The sequence below is a fragment of the Phodopus roborovskii genome, unplaced genomic scaffold, assembly GCF_943737965.1.
Source record: "Phodopus roborovskii unplaced genomic scaffold, PHOROB, whole genome shotgun sequence".
NCBI lineage: Eukaryota > Metazoa > Chordata > Mammalia > Rodentia > Cricetidae > Phodopus > Phodopus roborovskii.
This window is the reverse complement of record NW_026125506.1, coordinates 2,757,878-2,777,777: the sequence shown is the minus strand read 5'-3', so window position 1 is coordinate 2,777,777 and position 19,900 is coordinate 2,757,878. Positions and strand designations below refer to the sequence as shown.

General features: G+C 55.3%; 2 protein-coding genes across 2 annotated transcripts in view; one reads left to right on the top strand and one right to left on the bottom strand.

The window, feature by feature from the left end:
• On the bottom strand, positions 1-876 carry LOC127215894 (proline-rich protein 36-like). Its single transcript, XM_051176364.1, has one exon. It carries the CDS (start codon positions 874-876, stop codon positions 1-3), a length of 876 nt encoding a protein of 291 aa, XP_051032321.1.
• Positions 82-19,900, top strand: part of LOC127215893 (uncharacterized protein KIAA1671) — a 46,542-nt gene continuing 26,723 nt past the window's right edge. Inside the window, exon 1 of the mRNA XM_051176363.1 lies at positions 82-174. The gene's annotated coding sequence lies outside the window, so the exon portion shown is untranslated. The remainder of the gene's footprint in view (positions 175-19,900) is intronic.

Below are 19,900 nucleotides of genomic sequence, written 5' to 3'. Positions count from 1 at the left end.
TCAGTCCCGCGGCTCCGGGGCCCGCGCTCCACCCCTCGCTGCTGTGCGCAGGCGCCGCCGGGCGCGGTTGCCACGGCGACGGGGCGCTTCCCGCCGGAGCCCCGCCCCCAGTGGCGAGGCTGCGCGCGCCGCGGCAGGTGCGGGCGGGCAGGTGCGGCGCGGCGAGCCACTGCGGTAGGTGCGCGGAGGGCGCGGGGGCGCGCGGGGGCGCCCACTCCTGCCCGCGGGGCCGCGTGGAAAGTTGGCAAAGTTGGCGGAGGGCGAAGCGGGGAGCCGGGGGGAGCCGCGTGCGGAGTCCCCGCTGCGGACTCGGGGATCCCGTCGCATCTGCGGCCGGGGGATGACGGCGGGGGACGCTTGGAGCTGGCCCCGCTCCCCCACGCGCGTCCGCGGCTCGCGCGTGGCTCGCAGTCGCGCCGTGCAGGCCCGGGCTGCCCTTCCTCGGGCCGGGGAGCCGTGGCTTTTGCTTTGGGAGGGAGGGGCGGGCGCCTGTTGCAGTAGAGCTGTCCCCGGAGGCCCTGCGGCGGGCGCTGGGCCTGAGCCCCGTCCCGGGGTCGCGGCCTCCCGGGTGGCGCGCGCGCGCACTGCCCGGTCCGCGGTGACAAAGATGAGTAACTTGGACTTTCTTCCACCGAGGCGAGTTGCGGCTCCGAGGCCGCGCACGGAGAAGCGCTGGGGCTGGTTAATCAGTAACCCGGACTTAGGTGGAGGCTGCGAGCCGCCAACTTTCTCCCTGCTACCCCGCAGGGCGGGCGTGCGGCCAGGCTGGCCTCTGCAGACACCCGTGTCGTGGTGGGTTCCGGGGAGTCGCTTTAAAGGGATCGAGGACCCGGCAGGAGTGCGCTTAGACCCTAGAAGTGTAGAGCCTGGACGCATGTTCTTGGCCTCCCGCTGTGTGTGTGTGTGTGTGTGTGTAGTCACAGGGGTACACGGGAGTCTTAGTGTGTATGTTCCCACGGTCACAGAGGTACATGGGAGTCCCAGGGAGTCAGTGTGAACTCTTTAGCCACAGTCAGCCACCAAAGTCTTTGTTGATTTGAGATGTTGGAGGTGCAGCCCTCATCCCAGACTCCCGTCCCCGGTGGCTGTTAGTATTTCGGCCTGCCTGAGCTGGGGTGGGAGAGGGATGGGGCTACGGGGGGGGGGGAGAGAAGTGCTTCCCTGGTCATGTGAGTGACCCCTCTTAGCAGCACCACAGTTTACCAAGACACAGGAAGAGCTCCGGATGTTGCTCTGCATTCACTGAACTAATGAATGGTTGCAGACACTGTGTCGAGGACCAGGCTCAAAGTCACATCCTGAAGGGGTGAATGCTTTGTCTGTCTGTGGGGATGGTGGGGGAGGGGCCATGGCCTAGGGTAAGAGGAAAGGTGCTGGGAACCCACCTCATGCCCCTTTACCCACTGAGGCATTTCACAGCCCCCTATAGTCTGATGGGGTCTGCTCTGCCGGGGTTGGGGCTTGGGGAGTGTCAGGGATGGGTCTGACTGTGTGAGCTCAGGGTGTGAGTGTAGGAGGCCTAGGAGGATTGTCATGATAGCCTGTCATCAGAAGTGTTCCGGGTGGATGGTGCCTTGCTGAACCTGGCTCATGTATGCGTGCGCCTGTGCGTGTCTCTGTGTGTGTGTGTGTGTGTGTGCCTGTGTGTGTGTGCCTGTGTGTGTGTGTGCCTGTGTGTGTGTGTGTGCCTGTGTGTGTGTGCCTGCGTGTGTGCGCACTCTGTGTGCCTGTGTGTGCGTGTGCGCACGCTCATCAGTGTTCAAAGGTGACACTTGGGCTGAGCCTTGAAGGCTGAGTAGGAGGTTGGACAGTGGCAAGGGTGGATAAGGCCTAACTCCTGGTCCTGCCCAGAGTATGGGAGTGTTGAGTGAATAAAAGACCTTTACACCCCAGCGAGCGCCCTCTCCATTGGAAGGCTTGGGACTAGGGTTTCAGATCCCTGGCTGGAGGTGCACACTCCTACCCGGACTCCCTTCATATTTCGGGAGCCGCTACATCTCTCAGAACCTTGATGCGTGTTTGGAGACAGTGAGGTAAAATTGCAGAGAGGGACCAGAGGTAAACCAAGGGGGGCTCTTGGGAGGAGGTGGGAGAGGACGGCCAGGCCACATGGGAGGGACAAGAAGAAAGTAGGAAAAGCCAGAGGTACGAACTGATGTACCCCGGTGCATGTCAGGGCTGAGTCCTTGCACACTCTCTCTGTCCTCTGTGACAGTTGGTCAGAGGCAGTGGTGACCCCACCCCCACCCCGTGAGAAATGACAGCTTGGACCAACATGCAGCTGGGGTGGAGGGAATTCTAAAGGGAGAGCTGGCTGCCTGATGCCAGGCTCCTTCCAATCCCATGTGTCCCCATGAGGCTAGGTGTGGCTGCCCACTGTCCACACCCTGGCTGCTGGCTTGGGTAAGGGGTCACTGGGTGGAGGACTGGACACACGGATCACTTTTATTCCACGAGACAAATACCTCATGGAGCCTCTTGGGCAGGAGAGAACTCGGGATCTCCTGTCTCCAGGAATCCTCTAGTCAGCTTGTGGGAGAAAGGTCACAGGACCCGAATCAGGAAGCAATTATGGACTTGACTTTGGGGCTGGAGTTATCATTGCCCTTCTGCTAATTGTGCAGTTAAGCGACCTTTGAAATGTTTGTAGCCGTATCTCCACTGGGGATAGAGATGTTTCCAAAGTGGTATCTTTGACTGCTTACACCTGGATCAGCTGCAGGGAACGCACATCCGGACGTAGGGTGCCGCAAGTTATGAAAAAATATAGTGTCGACGTCGTAAAGTGCGTGGACCACAGATGCCCTTGGCTGGATGGTTCAGAGAGCCACACTTCAGCCCCTCCTGGTCCTCCCATACACACAAACTCTAATTCCTCCTCAGTCTCTGTCACATCTTGCCAATTATGAATCCTACTCTCGGATCTGCTCTGGAGCCGGACGGGTAGGATTAAGTCCTGGCTTTGCTGCTTTCTCTGCTGTGTGACTGCAGTCGGATGTGTTAAACTCTCTGAGCCCATTTCCTACTTTATGAGTGAGGAAAATGCTGGGACTTATCTCTGAGAGTAGCTGCAAGGATCAAGAAGGGCTGGGCAGGTGTGTGTTGGTCCTAACTGGCAGAGAAGATGCTTAGTAAATAGGCGGGGGGAGGGGGGGGAACTGATTATAAAAAAATAGCAACAACATAGAAGACCCTCACCTATAAATTAAAAACACCTCTGGTGACTTCCCGTTTGAGAAAGTGTGCGTGGAGGTGTGTTGGTTACCGGCCAAGTGAACAGGCCCCTGCTGTTGGGCGGTTGTTACTGAATGTTTGGCTTTCATTTTGCAGCCCCTCCTCTCCTGTTGGTGCATCCGGGGAGCAGGGAAGAGCATGAGATGCAAAGCTTGAGGTGATGGCCTGCCTGCCCAGGTCCCCTGAGCATGTCTGTGGGAGTGAAGCTGTCTGAACTTCACGGAGGCAGAGCTGGTGGCTTTATCCGGGGTGTCCCGGCTGTATCCTGCAGCCCACAGTTAATGGGGCTGGAACCGTAGGCTGGCTGGAGTTCGGCAGTCTGTGGGTTTGAGTCCAGCCTTCCAGGGATTGTGTCTTGGGAGACATCTGCCAGTGAGCGCTCTAGCCTTTCTGGAAGTGTGTGGCTTCTGTAGTGGTTGACTTTTCCTGTGATCGCACTGAGTAACAAACATTTCCTGAATCACAGTGACTTTTAAACGTGGGCGTGTTTTGCACTAGGGTCAGTGAGTGGTTTGGCTGATTTATCTTTGGGCAGATCCCCTGGCTGACAGTCGTAGCCAGTGGGGTGTGTTCTTCAGGGGGTAGAATGCAGGTGTGCAGGGGTGAGACTGCAGGTGTGCAGGGGTGGACTGCAGGTGTGCAGGGGTGAGACAGCAGGTGTGCAGGGGTGGACTGCAGGTGTGCAGAGGTGAGACTGAAGGTGTGCAGGGGTGGACAGCAGGTGTGCAGGGGTGGACTGCAGGTGCCGGAGTGAGACAGCAGGTGTGCAGGGGTGAGACAGCAGGTGTGTAGGGGTGGACTGCAGGTGTGCAGGGGTGAGACAGCAGGAGTGCAGGGGTTAAGAATCAGGTGTGCAGGGGTGAGACAGCAGGTGTGCAGGTGTGCAGGGGTGGTCTGCAGGTGTGCAGAGGTGAGACAGCAGGTGTGCAGGGGTGGACAGCAGGTGTGCAGAGCGAGACAGCAGGTGTGCAGGGGTGGACAGCAGGTGTGCAGGGGTGGACAGCAGGTGTTCAGGGGTGGACTGCAGGTGTGCAGGGCTGAGACAGCAGGTGTGCAGGGGGTAGACTGCAGGTGTGCAGGGGTGGACTGCAGGTGTGCAGGGGTGGACTGCAGGTGTGCAGGGCTAGACTGCAGGTGTGCAGGGGTGGACTGCAGGTGCAGGAGTGGGACAGCAGGTGTGCAGGAGGTTGGATGACAGGTGTGCAGGGGTGGAGAGTGCAGCTGTGAAGGGCCTCAGGAGGAATCTCAGGAGGAAGTGAGGTGGCCTTGCCTCTGTCCTTATTCTGCAAGTCACCACAAGTCACAGGAACTTACCATCCCCCAAATCATTGGGCTCCCTCAAGGAGGCTGAGCAAGTCTTTGCTGACAGCCTCAAGGGGCTGCAGAGAGGGTAGGAGTCAGCCCATGATCTGTGTGGGATCAGTGGACTCAGAACTCGGCTGTGGGGAAGGTGGAACATGAATTGTGAACCAGAAACAGCCTCAGTTTCCTTGTCTGGAAAACAGGACTTGTGGCCTCTGGCCCCCTGCTGTGAGCTGGTGGACCCAGGTATGGTCCGTTTTGTTTATTTGCCTTCTGAGATAGTTTCTTTACATAGTCAAGGCTGGCCCTGAACATCTAACCCTCCTGCCTCAGCCTCCCAAATGCTGGGGTCACATCTTTGCGTACCTACCTACCCCCCAGCCTCACTTCTGTAAAGGGCTGCGGTGTGCATGGCAGGAAGCAGGTGGCTGTGAGGATCTTCCTGGGTCCGAGGGGTTTAGCACAGGATGAGAGTACAGTAGGGGTTTGGAGAGACTGCCCAGGTTCGAATCCCAGCTCTGCCACTGGGTGTCTTTGTGGCTCTGGGCTGGCCACTGACCCTCTCTGGATGTCTGTTTCCCCACCCATGAAATGTTAGTCACTGCAGTGCCTGTTCAGGTCTGTGAGCATTGTTGTGCTGCTAGAGAGCACCTTCAAGGACTTTGCCTGAGCTCTGGCTTGCAGTGATTTTTGTTTTAGATTTTGTCTGGTAGTGCTGGCAATGGACTGTAGGGCTTCCAGCGCGGTAGGCAAACCCTCTACCAATACGCTTCATCTCCACTCTGCTACTTAAAAAGTTACTTTGAGACTGGCTCTCACTGAATGAGTGTCAGTCTGCCCTTGAACTCATCATTCCTGTGTCTCAGCCCCCAGGTATCTGGAATCACAGGCTGTGATGCCAGGCCACGCAGGGTGGTTATTGTTGGCTGTGGTAGTCTAGGGAGGTCCAGAGAGGTTGCTTGACTTCCAGGGGGCCACCAGCACCCTTGAGGACAGAAGTGGCTTCTGGCCCTGCTGCCCCGAGATTTCACGGTTTTTCTCTATCCAATGTAGGACATATTAGGAGGGACAAAGCCTCATTACCAACCACTCAGCCTTCAGATCTGTCAGGGAATTGCAACGAGAAATTGCCGTATTGTCCTATCCTGGGGGCTTGCATGTTTCTGGGGACCCCATTGGCCACGAGTGTGGGGAGTGTGCTGAGAGTCTGGGTGAGCGTCATAGTCCAGCTGGGAGGATGAGTCTAATGTGGGCTTGCTGTGTGACCCTAGCAGCTGGCTTCCCTTCCTCCCTGTGGGTCCTTGCAGCCTGACTCCAGCTCCTGCCGCCTCTGGTCTTCCCTGCTGCCTCCTGGGCTGGGCTGGGCTGAACTGAACCCTTTGCCTGGCTCTGCACAGTGCTGTCTTCAGACAAGTGCTTCAGCCTCCCTGAATCTCAGCTTGTTTGCAGAAGGATAAAAGAAAATAAAAATGAGGATCAGGCTCTGGAGGTTAGGGCTCTTGCTGCTAGCCCCTCCCCCACCCCGAGTTTAGTCCCTGTAGCCCACATGGTTGAAGGAGACAACTGACCCCTCCAAGTTTTCCTCTGAACTTCATATGTGTGCTATGGCATGCTCCCCCCATCAACCAACCAACCAACCAATCAGTCAGCCAACCAATAGTCAACCAACTAATCAACCAACCAACCAGCCAATCAGTGAACCAACCAACCAGCCAACCAGTCAACCAACCAACCAGTGAACCAACCAACCAGTCAACCAGCCAACCAGTCAACCAACCAACCAGTCAGCCAACAAACCAGTCAACCAACTAATCAACCAGTCAATCAAACAACTAACCAATGAGTCAACCAACCAGTCAACTAACCAACCAATCAGTCAACCAACCAATCAAACAACCAACCATTCAAATAAAAACATTTAAGGACAAATAACCAAAGATTTCCCTTGTGGTGATCTTGTGGGATCACATGACTTACATGATAATTGCATAAGACCTTTTTTTTTTACACAGTGAGCACTAAGGTTGGCCTGGAGTTTTATTTCTTCAATTGCACATAACTGATATCAGGCTATAACTTTAAAATCTCCCTTGTTTGCATGAGCAGCAGAAATAGGGGTGGCAGCAGCAGCAGCAGTAAAATAATTAATAATTAACACAGATTGACTGGGAAGTGGTGGCTCACGCCTATAATCCCAGCGCAGAAGACAGGTGCAGAAGGATCGTCCATGAATTTGAGGCCATCTGGGACACCGGGAGTTTGATTGCTGCCTCCTTCTGTCCTGTGTCTCGGGTACAGTATTTGGTGGGATGCTCACGGAGTCTGTGTTGCTTTTGTTACACAGGTGAGGGTGGCCAGACTCCCAGAGGCCCTGCCCAGAGCGTGGCAGGCTGGGAGACAGGCTCCCCCTTTTGCCTGGCCCTGGCACTGTAGAAGCTGACAGACCACTGTGTGCCCCATGTTAGGGCTGTCCACTCTGTTGGCTTTACTTGTTTGTTTGTTCTCTTCCTCCTGTGGCTAAAGGCCTCTCTTAGGACTGATCTGTCTGTCCGAGGAATGGGTGTGAAGGACCCACTCCTTCTACATCCCAGCAGAAGGAGAGGCCAGCGGCTCTGGGTACCCCAGGGTCACCCTGTGAACTGCACAGCCTGGCCTGTTGGGACATGAAGTCCAGGCCTTGGAAGGCCCTGCCCTCTGAGATTGTTTAGGGCACTGGGCGGGCTGGAGAGGGACTGGTTAGGGAACTCCCAGGGACCTTTGGATTGGGACACCACCCAGTTCATCTCCCTTCCCTCCAGGCTGGGCACAGCTGATTGTTGTGTGTCAGGGACCATGTGTGGCACCTGGAGGGCCTAGGCTGGTGCCAGTGAGGATTAAAGTGTATTAGAAAGTTCTCAGCATGGGCCTCCCTGCACTTGCCTCCGAGAGCCCTTCCTGTCTGGTGTGAGCAGTAGATCCAAGTGAGTCTCTTCTGCTCCAGGAAGACTCTGACCCAGCCCTTTAAAAGGCAGGGCCTGGAGGAACCATGGTTTGCCCAGGATGTGCTGTGTGCCAAGTCCCTTGCTTGGGAGGTGTTGGGTTCTGCATCTTCTTGTCACCCTCAGAGTGACTCAGGCAGTTGGCATCCTTAACCTTTTTGTGGACTAGCTCACCAGGCTTAGAGCTTCAGGAGGGAAGTCTGCTCACTGCAGGCAGTGTAGGCATCTGAATTCATCTCTCCAAGGAGGGCTCACATCCCAGCCCAGCACTCTTCCTTCTCTGGGGAGATTGGGCCCTTTGTATACGTGTTACTTACTGAGCACCTGCTGTGTACTCAGGCTCTGGGCTAGGTCCCTGCCACCACAGAGGAGAGAGACACGGAGGCAGAGGGCTGCTTCTCAGGGCTGGGAGGGAGGGGGCATCCAGAGTCTAGCCTGGGTCCTGTCTCCCAGCGAGCCTTGAGCCCAAACTTCTCCCTTTGTGCAGTTAGGACGCGGTTAGAATGTGTGGAAATAGGTGACACCTTCCCTCCTGGACAGGTGAGGCGGCTTGGATATTCTCAGATTTTACCTCGGAGTGAGCGACGATGCCTGTGGGCCCCACTCTCCTCCACGGCCCATCTGTCTCTGCTTCCTTTAGTTCACTCAAAAGTGGGTGGGTGAGTGGATGGGAGGGAGGCAGCCAAAAGCCGGAAGAATTTTCGGAATGCCCAGAATGCTGGCTGCTGACCCAGCCAGCAGGTGTGACCCATCTTCCCCAGCTTTGGTGGGGGTCAGCCGGGCATCCATCCACAAGGCTGTTCACTATATTGCCCAGTTCCCAGCCCTGAGGCCTGAGTCACCCCTGGGAGGTGGCTCTTCCAGGGATGACCACACCCTATTCGGAGCCACACAGCCTGGGGTCGTGAGTGTGCACGTTAGGGCTTGTGGAGAATGGACATGGCTGTGGTTGTGTTACCCTGGGCGGTGATGGGTAAAGCTACTGTGTGCACGTGGCTCTCTCATGGTATGGGTATGTGACCCTCCTCCGTGTTTTCTTACCGCCTCCATCTGAGGGCGCCATGAAGGTGCTGTCTATGCAGCTGGTCGCCTCTAGGCTCTTCTGCGGTAGAATACAGCAGTCCCTTACCTGGGCGAGCAGCGCTGAGGGCAAGGAGGGAAGGCCCATAACCACATGTTCCAAAGGTACCACGTGACAGCATGCGCATTAACTGAGAGATGTCCACGCCATGGAACATGGACTCATTCTCTGGAACCTCTTAGCCGTGTGACCTTGGGCAAGTCACATTGCCCCTTTGAGCCTTGGCTTCTCTTCTGTAAGATAGGGTCCCTGAGAATCCAGTTTGTTAATACCCTCTGCTTTTCTATTTTTTTAAATGAGTTATTATTTTTAATTTTTTGTGCATTGGTGTCTGGCCTGTAATGTCTGTGTGAGGATGTCAGAGCTTCTGGAACTGGAGTTACTGACAGTTGTGAGCTGCCATGTGGGTGTTAGGAATCGAACCCAGGTCCTCTGGAAGTGCAGCCAGTGCTCTTAACTGCTGTCTCCAGCATCTGATGCCCTCCACCCTTACACGTTGTCATTTTACGTGGCTGCATACTTCTCGTTTTGAGCAGAGTGGCTCCTTCTAGAATTCTGTGAACTATAACTAGTAGATGGAGTTGGGAGGGTTGGGGACCACAGCACCTCTCTTAGGCACAACTCCATTGGTGGTGGTTTGGCTCATGCAGCGGGGGGCCGTGTCCCAGTGGCTTCATCCCATTCCTGGCCAGCACACTAGGCTCCTTCATAAGCCCGGCCTGATCACCATCACCCGGGACGCTTCCTGTCCCTGCTGAGGCCTGGCCAGCATCCAAGTCCTAGCCACCGGCCCATTGGGAGGTAAGATGAGCTCCAGAGAACCCTCTGTCTCCTCTCCTGGCTGCAGAGCAGCTTCCGGAAGACTGGCTCTGCTGTTGGGAAGAGGGCTGCTCATGCCATGGAGACCTAGGAGGGTGTTGGGAGCCACAGGGCAGGGCGGGTGATGCAGCCTGGTTCTTAGAGGTGAGTTGGGGACCGGCCGGGGCTCTGCAGGGAGTGATGTTGCTCTTCTGTGACCTTAGATGGGGACAACATTGCACAGCCCGGTCCGTCCTTGGCCCTGTATGACATGGGCCGAGGTAAGGTCTCAGCCTCAAGGGTTCTTGGATCACATAGAATGCAGGCTCCTGCCTGGCCAGTCTCGTGGGCCTGCCCTACCCTTCCCTCCCCCTCCTCCAGCCTGCCCATCTCTCCCCGCTCAGGCGCTGACTCAGCCCTGCTCAGTGCTCCCCTCACTGACTCTCCCTCCAATAAATCTGGGTCACCGTCGTCGGTACCAGCAGCCAGCTGCATGGTAATACATAACAGTTAAATAACTGCAGAAATGAAGTCCCGAGCAGGGGTCACAGGTGGTGTTTCCACCGCAGCTGACTGACTTCATTCCTGCGTTTATGTGTTACATATTGCCATGCTGGGGAGTCAAACCCACAGTCTCAAGAATTCTAGGCAAGCACATCCACAGCTCCATGATTCGCTTTTTTTTTTCCCCCAAAATTTAAATAAAAAACATTTTCAAAGATGTGCAGGGCTGGGGCGTCTCTTGTTGGTGGGTAAGAGCGCTTGCTATGTACATGTGAAGGTCTGAGTTCAAATCTCCACATAAGGAGCTGGGCACAGCTGCCTGCACACCTGTCTTCTCAGTCCCATTGGGGGCGGGCGGGGACGGGAGGATTGGTGGAGCTCGCTGGCTTCCAGCCTGGCTCCAGGCTCAGTGGGAGACCCTGTCCTGAGGGAATAGACATAGACAGAAAGCAGGGTTCCTGATGTCCTTCCTCCTCTGATGTGATGAGTATCCATCCATACACAATCACGTGTGTTCAGTGAGCTCCTTCAGTTTTACCTGGCTCACGCGGAAATCTGTCACTTCAGGCACACAGCTGTGACAACCGCCCTGTGCCCTGTCACTCAGCCCTATCTTATAAACTGTAATGGTCTGCCCACAAGTGAGCTATTTTGTCACAGAGAGGAAGGAACAGCCGTTAGACTTGGGTGTGGTGTGTGCAAGCAGAGGGTTCACATCTTTTTCTCGTGAGTGACACAAACACGTTCTCCTTCAGGAACAGACTAGGTGTTTAGATCTCCCTTAGTGCCTTTGTAGCTTCTTTGGAGCAATGAATTTGCCACTGTGTGCAGCTATGGCAGCACTCATGGCCCCTGGAGTATGGGGTGGGGGCAGCCACAAATGAGATGGAAGCTTGTGAAATTGCTGTTTAATGACTCAATATTAGTTAAAAACATTAACTTCAGCAAGGCTCAACCAGCTAGCCATGGCATCACTGCTTCTTTTTTCCAGACAAGCAACCAAGGAAATATCCATACTGCTTTCCCCAGTGACTGTACCATTTTACCTTCCTGCCCATAGTTCAGGGATGTGTGTTTTCTGCCCTTGCCAGCCATGAGATTTCGGGGGGCCTTGATAGGACGTCGCCTTAAGGATGTGGCAGGCACTGGTTTTTGAGGGAGACTTTTGGAATTATGTTGCCAGCTGCTAGCTATATCTTTGGTGGGTGGGGGAGGAGGCGCTGGCTGCAGCTTCTTTACAGTGTGATGTGTTTTTGGAAGTATTGTGGCTCCTGCACTCTGGGCTGTGAACCATTTGGGAATCTTCCATGATTCAGGGAAGTAACAGTGTCTGAGTGTGCTGGTTCAAGGCCCATCATCTTGGCTACACAGGAGGCTGGGGCATGAAGATCCCAAGTCCTAGACTGCCTGTGCCACAGAGCCAGCTCAAGCCAGTTCAGTCTGGGCAGCTTAGTGAGACCTTGGCTCATAATGAAAAGGGGAAAGGGCTTTGGCTGTAGCTCAGGGTGTGGCACTTGTCTGGCATGTGCAGTTCTGTATCCAGCCCTGGAAAGGCAGAGTTCACTTCTCGCCGACCCAGGGCGCCCATGGCTGTGTCCCAGTTGGGAGAGGCTTCCTGGACATTCCCAAAGTGTGGAGACTTTCCCCCCATCCACTGGAAATGCTCCCTTGAGAGCTGAGGTGTGTTTCTTCTCACCGACAGCTCAGAACACACATGCACACACACGCACACACACTCACGCGCACACACCCGCACACACGCATACACTCACACACACACACACTCACATGCACTCACACACACACTCACTCACTCCCCGGGGACAGCTTTGCACAAGTCAGGCTTGGTGGTGGACTCCTGTACTCCCAGCACTCAGGGCACTGAGGCCGGAGAAGCATGAATTTGAAGCTCACCTGGACCACATAGCATTTGTGTGTAGAGTTTAGTTTTGTTTTGTATTTTTGTCTCAAACCAACAGAGGTGTTGGGATGAGCCTGGGCCTGAATGTCCATATTAAGACTCACCTGACCTGAGTGAGCTGAGGAGGCTCGAATGTGTCTGTTGGTGCTGCGGCAAGTGAGTGGATGGGTTGTGGTTGTGTCACAGGCACGGCACGGTACGTATGTCCCATCTGTGGCTCTTGTGTTGTCATTCACCTGAGGCTCAGGTCACCCCGCCGGGCTGGGCTGTATCTGAACTAGTCCTGTGTCATGCATGACCCGCAGCGACAACAGCCAGCCATGGTGTCCCAGCAGAAGGTGACTTTGACACTGTAAGCACAGGAAAGCAAACAGCACCCACCAGTCCCTGGGTGCCACCGTCTGTTCTGGTGCTCTTCCGGGGCTGGGTGCCTCCACCAGTGTTGTGAAGGGATGGTGTGGGACTGGGAGTCCTGGAAGGGAGGGGGTTCAGAGTGGCCCTGGCTGGCCTGTGTCCTGTGGGGGTTGGGGTGACTCACCTCCAGGAAATCCTCTGCCCCACGGCAGAACTTAGAGGGGTGGAAGGAACCTTTATCTGTAGGATCCCTGTGCTGGTACATGTCCCTGCCAAGGTTAGGCACAGAGCCTGGGGACATAGGTCAGGCAGCTGGAAGAGAGATCGTAGAGGTGGCTTCTGTGTCCTTGCTGTGGGTCACTGGTCTAATTACTAATTCTACTCACCGCTTCTTCCTGCTGTGTGACCTTGTGTGAGCTCCTTGACCTCTCTGAGCTTCTATCAGGTACTCACTGGGCACCTATGTGGGTCAGCTGGTTGCTGCAGGGAGCTCACAATACTTGCTGTTTAATGGCTGGCGGGAGAGGCAGAGGCAGAGGCAGGCTTGAGGGAGGAGACCATAGCCTTGCCGCAGGGGTTGCTGGGATGGATGCTGGCTGAGGCCTACCTAGGCTTTCTTCCTCCATAGCTGTGTCCTGCGTATATATCCTTTCCTGCTAGGATGCCGGTTGGGTTTCACCCTCCGTGCAGTTTGCTCACTGGCATGCACGCATGGAGGAGCTGCGACCGTGTTTGCAGAGCAGCAGGGAGCTGGCCACTTGTCACCTACCCTTGAGTGCCCTGGAAGGATGGAGATGAAAGTCTGGGTCCCAGAACTAAAGGCCAGGCCAGGAGGGCCTGACCTCGTGGGAACTGTGGGACCTAACACAGCCAGGCGCCTCTCCCAGGAGCCAAAGCTGTCCACAGGTTCTGAACGTCCGTCCCGTCCCGGGGTAGTGAGAGAGACGCCCTTGGCTTCCGTCCGGTTTCTTTAACTCTTCTGTTTCTGTCTGTTGAGGAAGGTCAGGGATGGGGACTGCCACCAGACCACCACTGGCTGCTCCTGTGCCTGCTGCCTGACCCGCAGGAGAGCCCCTCCCCCTCTCCATAGGGCTTCCTCTCGGCAGGCTGCCCTTCTGAATAACTAAGCCCTGGCTTCCAGGAGGTGAGGGTTCCCTGCGCGAATGCCCTGCCCTCGTGAGTTTCTGGCTGCAGAAATGCGTGGGGAAAGGGGATTAAATTTGGTCGCTGATCTGAGTTTCCTTCCTCCTCGAGGAAGGCCTGTGTGGATGAATCATGTCCTGTCTTTAAATTCTTTGCCTACAAATGTCAGTCAGGGCCTGGCTGGCACTGCTGGATGGAGGCCTGCTCGGAGGATGTCGTACAGGGGAGGACTCTGGCTGCTCTAAGGGGTGGTGGTGCTGTGGTGGCTCCCGTCTTATTCTCTGCAGTCCCTAGCTTTCAGCCTCTCACCTGCTTGTCCATTGCAGACCTTGGGAGTCCTGGGGCAGCCAGGCTCTGGGCAGCCGTTATCTGAGCACCTGGCCAGGGCCGGGTGCTCTCAGGAGCCGGGGCCTGTCTGCAGGGGAAGTCTTGCGAGGCCTTGAGCCCTGGAACTCGTGGCATACATAGATGGGAAGCCCCAGAGATGCACTGGCCCTTTGTTGATTTCCCATTGGGAGGCACAGGGCAGAGCCATAGACCTGCTGAAGGCCCAGAGGGGGCTAGGGGTGGGGAGATGACTCTCTGGGTCCCCTGGGGTCTCCTCACTCTTTCTGCATGGGTTCTGCCTGATGGGGTGCCCCTCCCATCCACCTTGCCCCATCTTTGGCTTCCCTTGGGCCCCTGAGTCCACTGTCTGGAATGCCTCTGCCTCAGCAGGCAGGCTTCTCCTCCACACGTAGGTCTTAGCCGGAGGTCCGATGTCCCTGTCCCAGGAGGCCTCCTAGTGTCCGGCCTGCCTGGACACTGACCCTTGACCTCTAACCCTTCCCCACTGCCCACCCACCCCCATTTTAGCACCTCCGGTCTGTGTTTGAGCTGCCAGCTTCCTTCCGTAGCATATGTAACTTCAGCACGGAGAAGACACTTTTGTTTTTATCATGTATTTGCAGAGCGATAGAGGCCTCTCAGGCTCACCTGTAGCCTGTCCCCTCTGTTTTTGCCACTGAGCTTGGGGGTTTAATGTGGAACCGTCTGGATTCTGGGCCCCAGGAATTCAGGGATGGTCAGGGCTCTAGGGGAAGCACTAGGCACAGGAGGAGGGGGGGGAGGGAGACAGGGAGGGCTGACCCTGGCTGTAGGAAAGGGAAGGTCCTGGGTGGGAAAAGCTCGTACTTGGGTGAATTCCCATGCCGAGCCCTAGCCCTTCACTGCCTCTCAGAAAACACAGCTATTGTCTGAGCTCCAGCAGCGCTGGAGGGAGGGTGAAGGACCTCTGCCAAAGGGACACTTGTTTATTTGAGATTTGGATGAGAGCGGCTGTCCTCCTAAACCCTTGGCTCCGGGAACCTCAGTGGGGTTTGTGGATGGGGCAGCGAGCTACACTCTTCCTCTGCTTAGCATTAAACAAACAAAACAGGATTCTTGCTAAAATCTGGTGCTCTGCAAACAGCGGACCTACCCCGCAGAGGCCTCCGCCATCAGACAAGCATGCCTGCTGCTCTGCCAGGGAGGGGGGACGGCTTGATTTCCTTTTTTTTTTTCTCTCTCTCTCTCTCTCTCCACTGTTCTTTTCAAGTTTGCAAATCCCCAGATGTAGCCAGCCTTGCAGACCCACGCCCTTCCTACTTAGTGTCTTGCCCTGCCATTAGCTGCTTTGCTAAATCCCAAGCCAGGGTGCCCAGGCCCCTTGGGGTTACTCCCTAGCCTCTGGGCAGCTGCATTCCTTTAGCATCGTGTCCCGTGCCCCTCTGCTCTCTGCCTCCCCCCCTCCACCATGTACTGTGCGAGGGTCCCTTCCCCTCATGGGTTTTCTACCACAGGGCCTTTGCAGAATGACACTCTGTTCCTTCCCTTTGTGTGTGTGTGTGTGTGTGTTCGTGCTGGCACACGTGCCATAGGTAGGTGTCCCTGATGTCCCTCCTCCTCCTCGGTGGTTGACACAGCTGGGCTGGCTAGTTGTGAACAAGGTGACCTGATTTCTAGAGAGGGTGGGCACTCTCAGGACTGTTGGTATTGGCCTCCTGCCATGGGCTGGCTCCCAGGGTGCTTCCTTAGCTACGTGGGTAGTCAGTCACTGGTTTGGCTCTTCTGGCCCGGCTGGGGAAACCGAGGTTCCAGTTACACAGCTGAGGTCATGAGCCAGAACTCAAGGCTCGCTCTGACCACACAGCCACTCTGTCCAGGCAGCCTTCTCTCCGGTGCTGACTCTGAAGGACGGTCTTGGTTCATTCTGGTTAGTCAGCTGCTGAGCCATTAAGACTTTGGGACTCTGGGATTTTACAGTCAGTGTGAGTGAGCATGGCTCAGGGAGTTATCTCTCTAGACTTCACTTCCTCCTCCCCAGTGGCTCCATGGTGTCTTAGCAGGGTTAATATCGCCGTGATAATACACCATGACCAAAGCAAGTTGGGGAGGAAAGGGTTTATTTGGTTTACACTTCAGCATTGCTGTTCATCACTGAGGGAAGTTGGGACAGGAACTCAAATAGGGCAGGGACCTGGAGGCAGGAGCTGGTGCAGAGGCCACAGAGGACACTGCTCACTGACTTGCTCAGCCTGCTTTCTTATAGAACCCAGGACCAGCAGCCCAGGGATGGCTCCACCCACTGTGGGCTGGGCCCTCCCCCATCAATCACTAATTAAGAAAAGGTGGATCTCATGGAGGCTCCTTCTCAGTTGGAGCTCCCTCCTCTCAGATGACTCTAGCTTGTCCAAGTTAACATAAAACTATCCAGCACAACTTGTCACTGAGGATCCAGGTGATATGTCTGAGCACCTCTCATAGAGGGGACAGGGTGTCGTTTCTTGGTGTCAGTAAGTGACAGGGAGCCCTTGACCCACCTGTCTCTTCCTAGGCGTGGTCATATCAGCACTTTGGGGCTCAGTGTGAGGGACTCTCTTCCTTCTACAGCAGCAGCAGACCCACCATGCAGAGAGTGCCTTGAGCTGGGAATTTGGGGCCTTGTCCTGGGTCGTACATTGGGGGCCTGGGGCTGGGATCCTGCAGTGAGCCCAGTGGCCCTGGAGAGCCAGGTTATTTTGCATATATAATTTGCATATAATTTGCATGTCAACTGCAAGGTGGCACCTTCACTTGTGAAGCCATTCCGTGGTCAATGGGCTCTGGGCTTTTACTGGGGAGCAGGGTCTTGGACTGAAGGAACTCACTGCTGTGAGATCACGTGATCTCTTGCCTCTGTCCATGGTTACTGACCTTTCTCTGCTGGCACACACGCTGCCGGCCAGGCTTGTTCACACCTGTGTCCCTGGCTGCTGTCCCGAGGTAGGAGACCCACATATAAGCAGTGCGAAGCACCTTCCTGTCAAACGTGACAGATGAGGGAACTGAGCTGGGGAAGACCTTCATGGTGAGCTCCCACCTGCAGCTCTTACGGCTCGTCTCCCTCTCCCGTCCTTCTACCTGCCCAGAGGCCCACACACAGTGGCCACTTCTGGGAGCGGGTAACTCAAGCTCTCCTGCTCCGGAAGGCTCAGTGGAACCCCCAGAGGGGGTTCAGCCTGAGGGGCATGTCCCTTGTTCCTGTTCCGCCCCTCCCGCCAGCCCCAGCCCCCTCCTCTCCTTCCGGGACCCTGCTCTTAGGGACTCCAAACATGATTTCCCCTTGCTTGCCATCTCCAACCTCCCAGGTCACGCAGGTGTGACGTCACCCCCTCCATGGAGCCTTCCTTGATTACGTTATCTGCCAGGGTCCCCCTTGTCACACGGGGACATGGGACACTTTCTTCTTGGTGTGCCCCGAGTCCATCACTTATCTGCGCCACACCCCGCTTTCTGAGCTCCACCTGCACCTTGACTTCTGCGTTCGTTACAAAGGTAGATTCAATTAATGTTGGTGAACTCGGTTGAAATGCAGCCGGGTACTGGAATGTGCGGCCCACATCGTTTGGCCAGTCAGCATGCTGTTCTTCCCTGAGCAGGGGCAGCTTCTTGCCATTGTCTTGTGACACCTTGGGGACACCGGTATTTTTAAATCAATTTCCTGGTGAGTCGGTGGTTCTAGGAAATGAGGGTGTTATAGGTCAGGCTGCCCCGGGGAGAAGCCCAGACTGGGCCCCAGCCGGGTAGAGTTCCTTTGTCTGGGTAGTGCACAGCCACTAGAGTGCCCCATTGAGCAGCTTGCCTCTGGGGTTCCCTGCAGTTTACCTGTGCTGGGGACATTGTAGGGGACATTTGGACCAGGGGATCTAGGGTTCTGAAGCTCAGTAGCCAAGGGGACACTGTCCTCAGTGTCCGAGGGTGTGGATGTAGCTGGCCACTTCCGCCAGGCCCGGCAGAGGCGCCTGCCTTGTTGGCTGATGCTGGCTGATGAAGTCTGTCAGCCGGGTTACCTCTCCTGGTATCACTGAGCTGATCAGGTGTGGCTTTCCCTTGGTTTTGATGGGATCGGGTCTATCTGAGCCAGTTGGTCCTGAGTTTGCAATCTGAGGATACATTTTATCACAAGCGCCTGCTGTATGCACCCCAGGATACCTATCTTCCTTTGGAACGCACTGAGGGTGGAGGAACATGCCGGACCTCCTTGAGCTTTTCTGCACCTGCAGGGGTGGGAGGTGGAAGAGGCCTTGCCCACTCCACAAATGGTCAGTGCCGATGACCATGGTGGTCGCTCCCTGCAGCCTCAACTCTGTCCTTCATTTCTGAGCTTGGTAAGCATCAGGACTTTCCCCACGGTCCCCGTGCTGATCTGCTTGTTCACAGCTGTGTCCCTGCTCCTGGCCACCACTGAAAACAGGGTATGTGTGTGGCCTCAGATTCGGAGATCCGCCTGGATCTGCCCTGCTACTGCTGGGATCAAATGGCCGGCTTGTAGCAGAATGTTTAGAGAATTGACTTGGGACTAGGAGATGGCTCAGTGGATAAAATGCTTGCTGTGTAACTACGAGGCCCAGAGTTTGGATCCTGGCACCTGTCTAAGAGCTGGGTGGGCATGGCAGCCCCATCTGCAATCCTGGTTCTTTGGGAGCTGGAGACAGGGCGTCTGGACAAGCTGGCTAGTTATGCTAGACGAATCAGTGGCTCTAGGTTCAGAGAGGTTCCGCCTTAATATATAAGCGGAGAGAAACTGAACGAGACACTTGGCACCTACCTGGGGCCTTCACACATGGGCACACATGTGCTAACCACACACATACATGTGCAGAAGAAAAGAGAAAATAAAAAATCGGTTGTCACATGTATGGCACAGTCACGACGTTCTGTATGTCCACAGTACAGGCGAAACCAGGCCCCTCCCACCCCACCCCACCCCACCCTAGCCCAGCAGAAAAACTGGAAGCTCATTTTTAATTAGATTTGATTGCTTTTCTCTGAGGTGCTTTTTGGCTCCCTCTAGCTAAAGTGTGAAGGACTTCATTACACTCCTTATGACGCGTTATCTGTCAGTCAGTGAGTCCCCGGTGAGTCGCTCTGGAGTGGGTAAGGCAGCTCCTGCTAGGGTGTCGATGGGGTAATCCTAGGCCCCCTGTAAGCCAGCTGGTAAAGATGTGGGTTTGGGAGCTGAGGGGACAGTAACGATCATACCAGGCTGAACCACACGTTGTTCCTGGGATGGTTGCTTGAGGCCTTGGAGCCTTGCTTCAGCCCCAGCTGCAGACTTTTCTTTTGCCCTCCAGTCACGTCCTGACTGGTTTTATGTCAACCTGACTGCAAACTAGAGTCATCTGAGAGGAGAGAGCCTCAATTAAAAAAAAAAAAAAAAAAAAAAAGCCTCTATAAGACCAGGCTGGCAGTGCAAGCCAGGGTGGAGAGGTTGTGTCATGCAGGTGGCTGGTGGGTGCTGTGTAGCGGCTGGAGGTCGACCAGATGTTCACAGGAGGGGCTGAGGCAGGAGTTGACTTGCTGGGCTGGCAGTCTGCCGCTCACATTTTCGGTTTATCGCCTCCTTTTAGTCCAGGCTTTTGCAGAGGGTGGGGTGGTGCAGGATAAAGAGCTCCAGATGGGCAGTGGTGGCAGAGGCAGGTGGATCTCTGTGAGTCCGAGACCACAGAAATCTACAGAGTGAGTTCCAGGTCAGGCCAGAACTGTTACCAGAAACCATGTCTCAACCCCCACCTCCCCCCTCAAAAAAGAGAGCCCATATTTTGATTAAAGCGCCATTTCTTCAGCTCTTGACACACTAAATTCTCCCCACCCTCCCCAGTCCCACCGCTCGGAGTCTGCAAAGGTCTGTTCTTCTGTATGCATGCATACTGCCTTATGATTGACTTCCCGGGTACCCCAGCAGTCTGCTCACAGGCTTCCCAGGCTGAACTATTCAAGACCACTGCATTGACTCAGAAGAGACCCTGTCCAAGTAACTTGTGCCAAACTCCCCGAGTCTATCGGTGATGTTTACCTGTGTATAACAAGCCCTAACTGACAGTGGCTTAAACAGATACATTTTTACATAACAAAAGTCAAAGGATTCATGTTATTGTCTATGAAGTATAGCCTTTGTGGCCTCTTGATTTCCAAAAGGGTCACCAGGAATCCAGATGTCATATCCTTGTTCTGATAGACCCCTAGCACTGGTTACATCAAAAAGTGTTCAGTTTGTTTTTGTTGAGGATTATTACTTTATGTAGA

Bases quoted from the DNA above. Each gene is read 5' to 3' on its own strand.
- LOC127215894 (XM_051176364.1), bottom strand. From the start codon at position 876: ATGCGTCCAGGCTCTACACTTCTAGGGTCTAAGCGCACTCCTGCCGGG.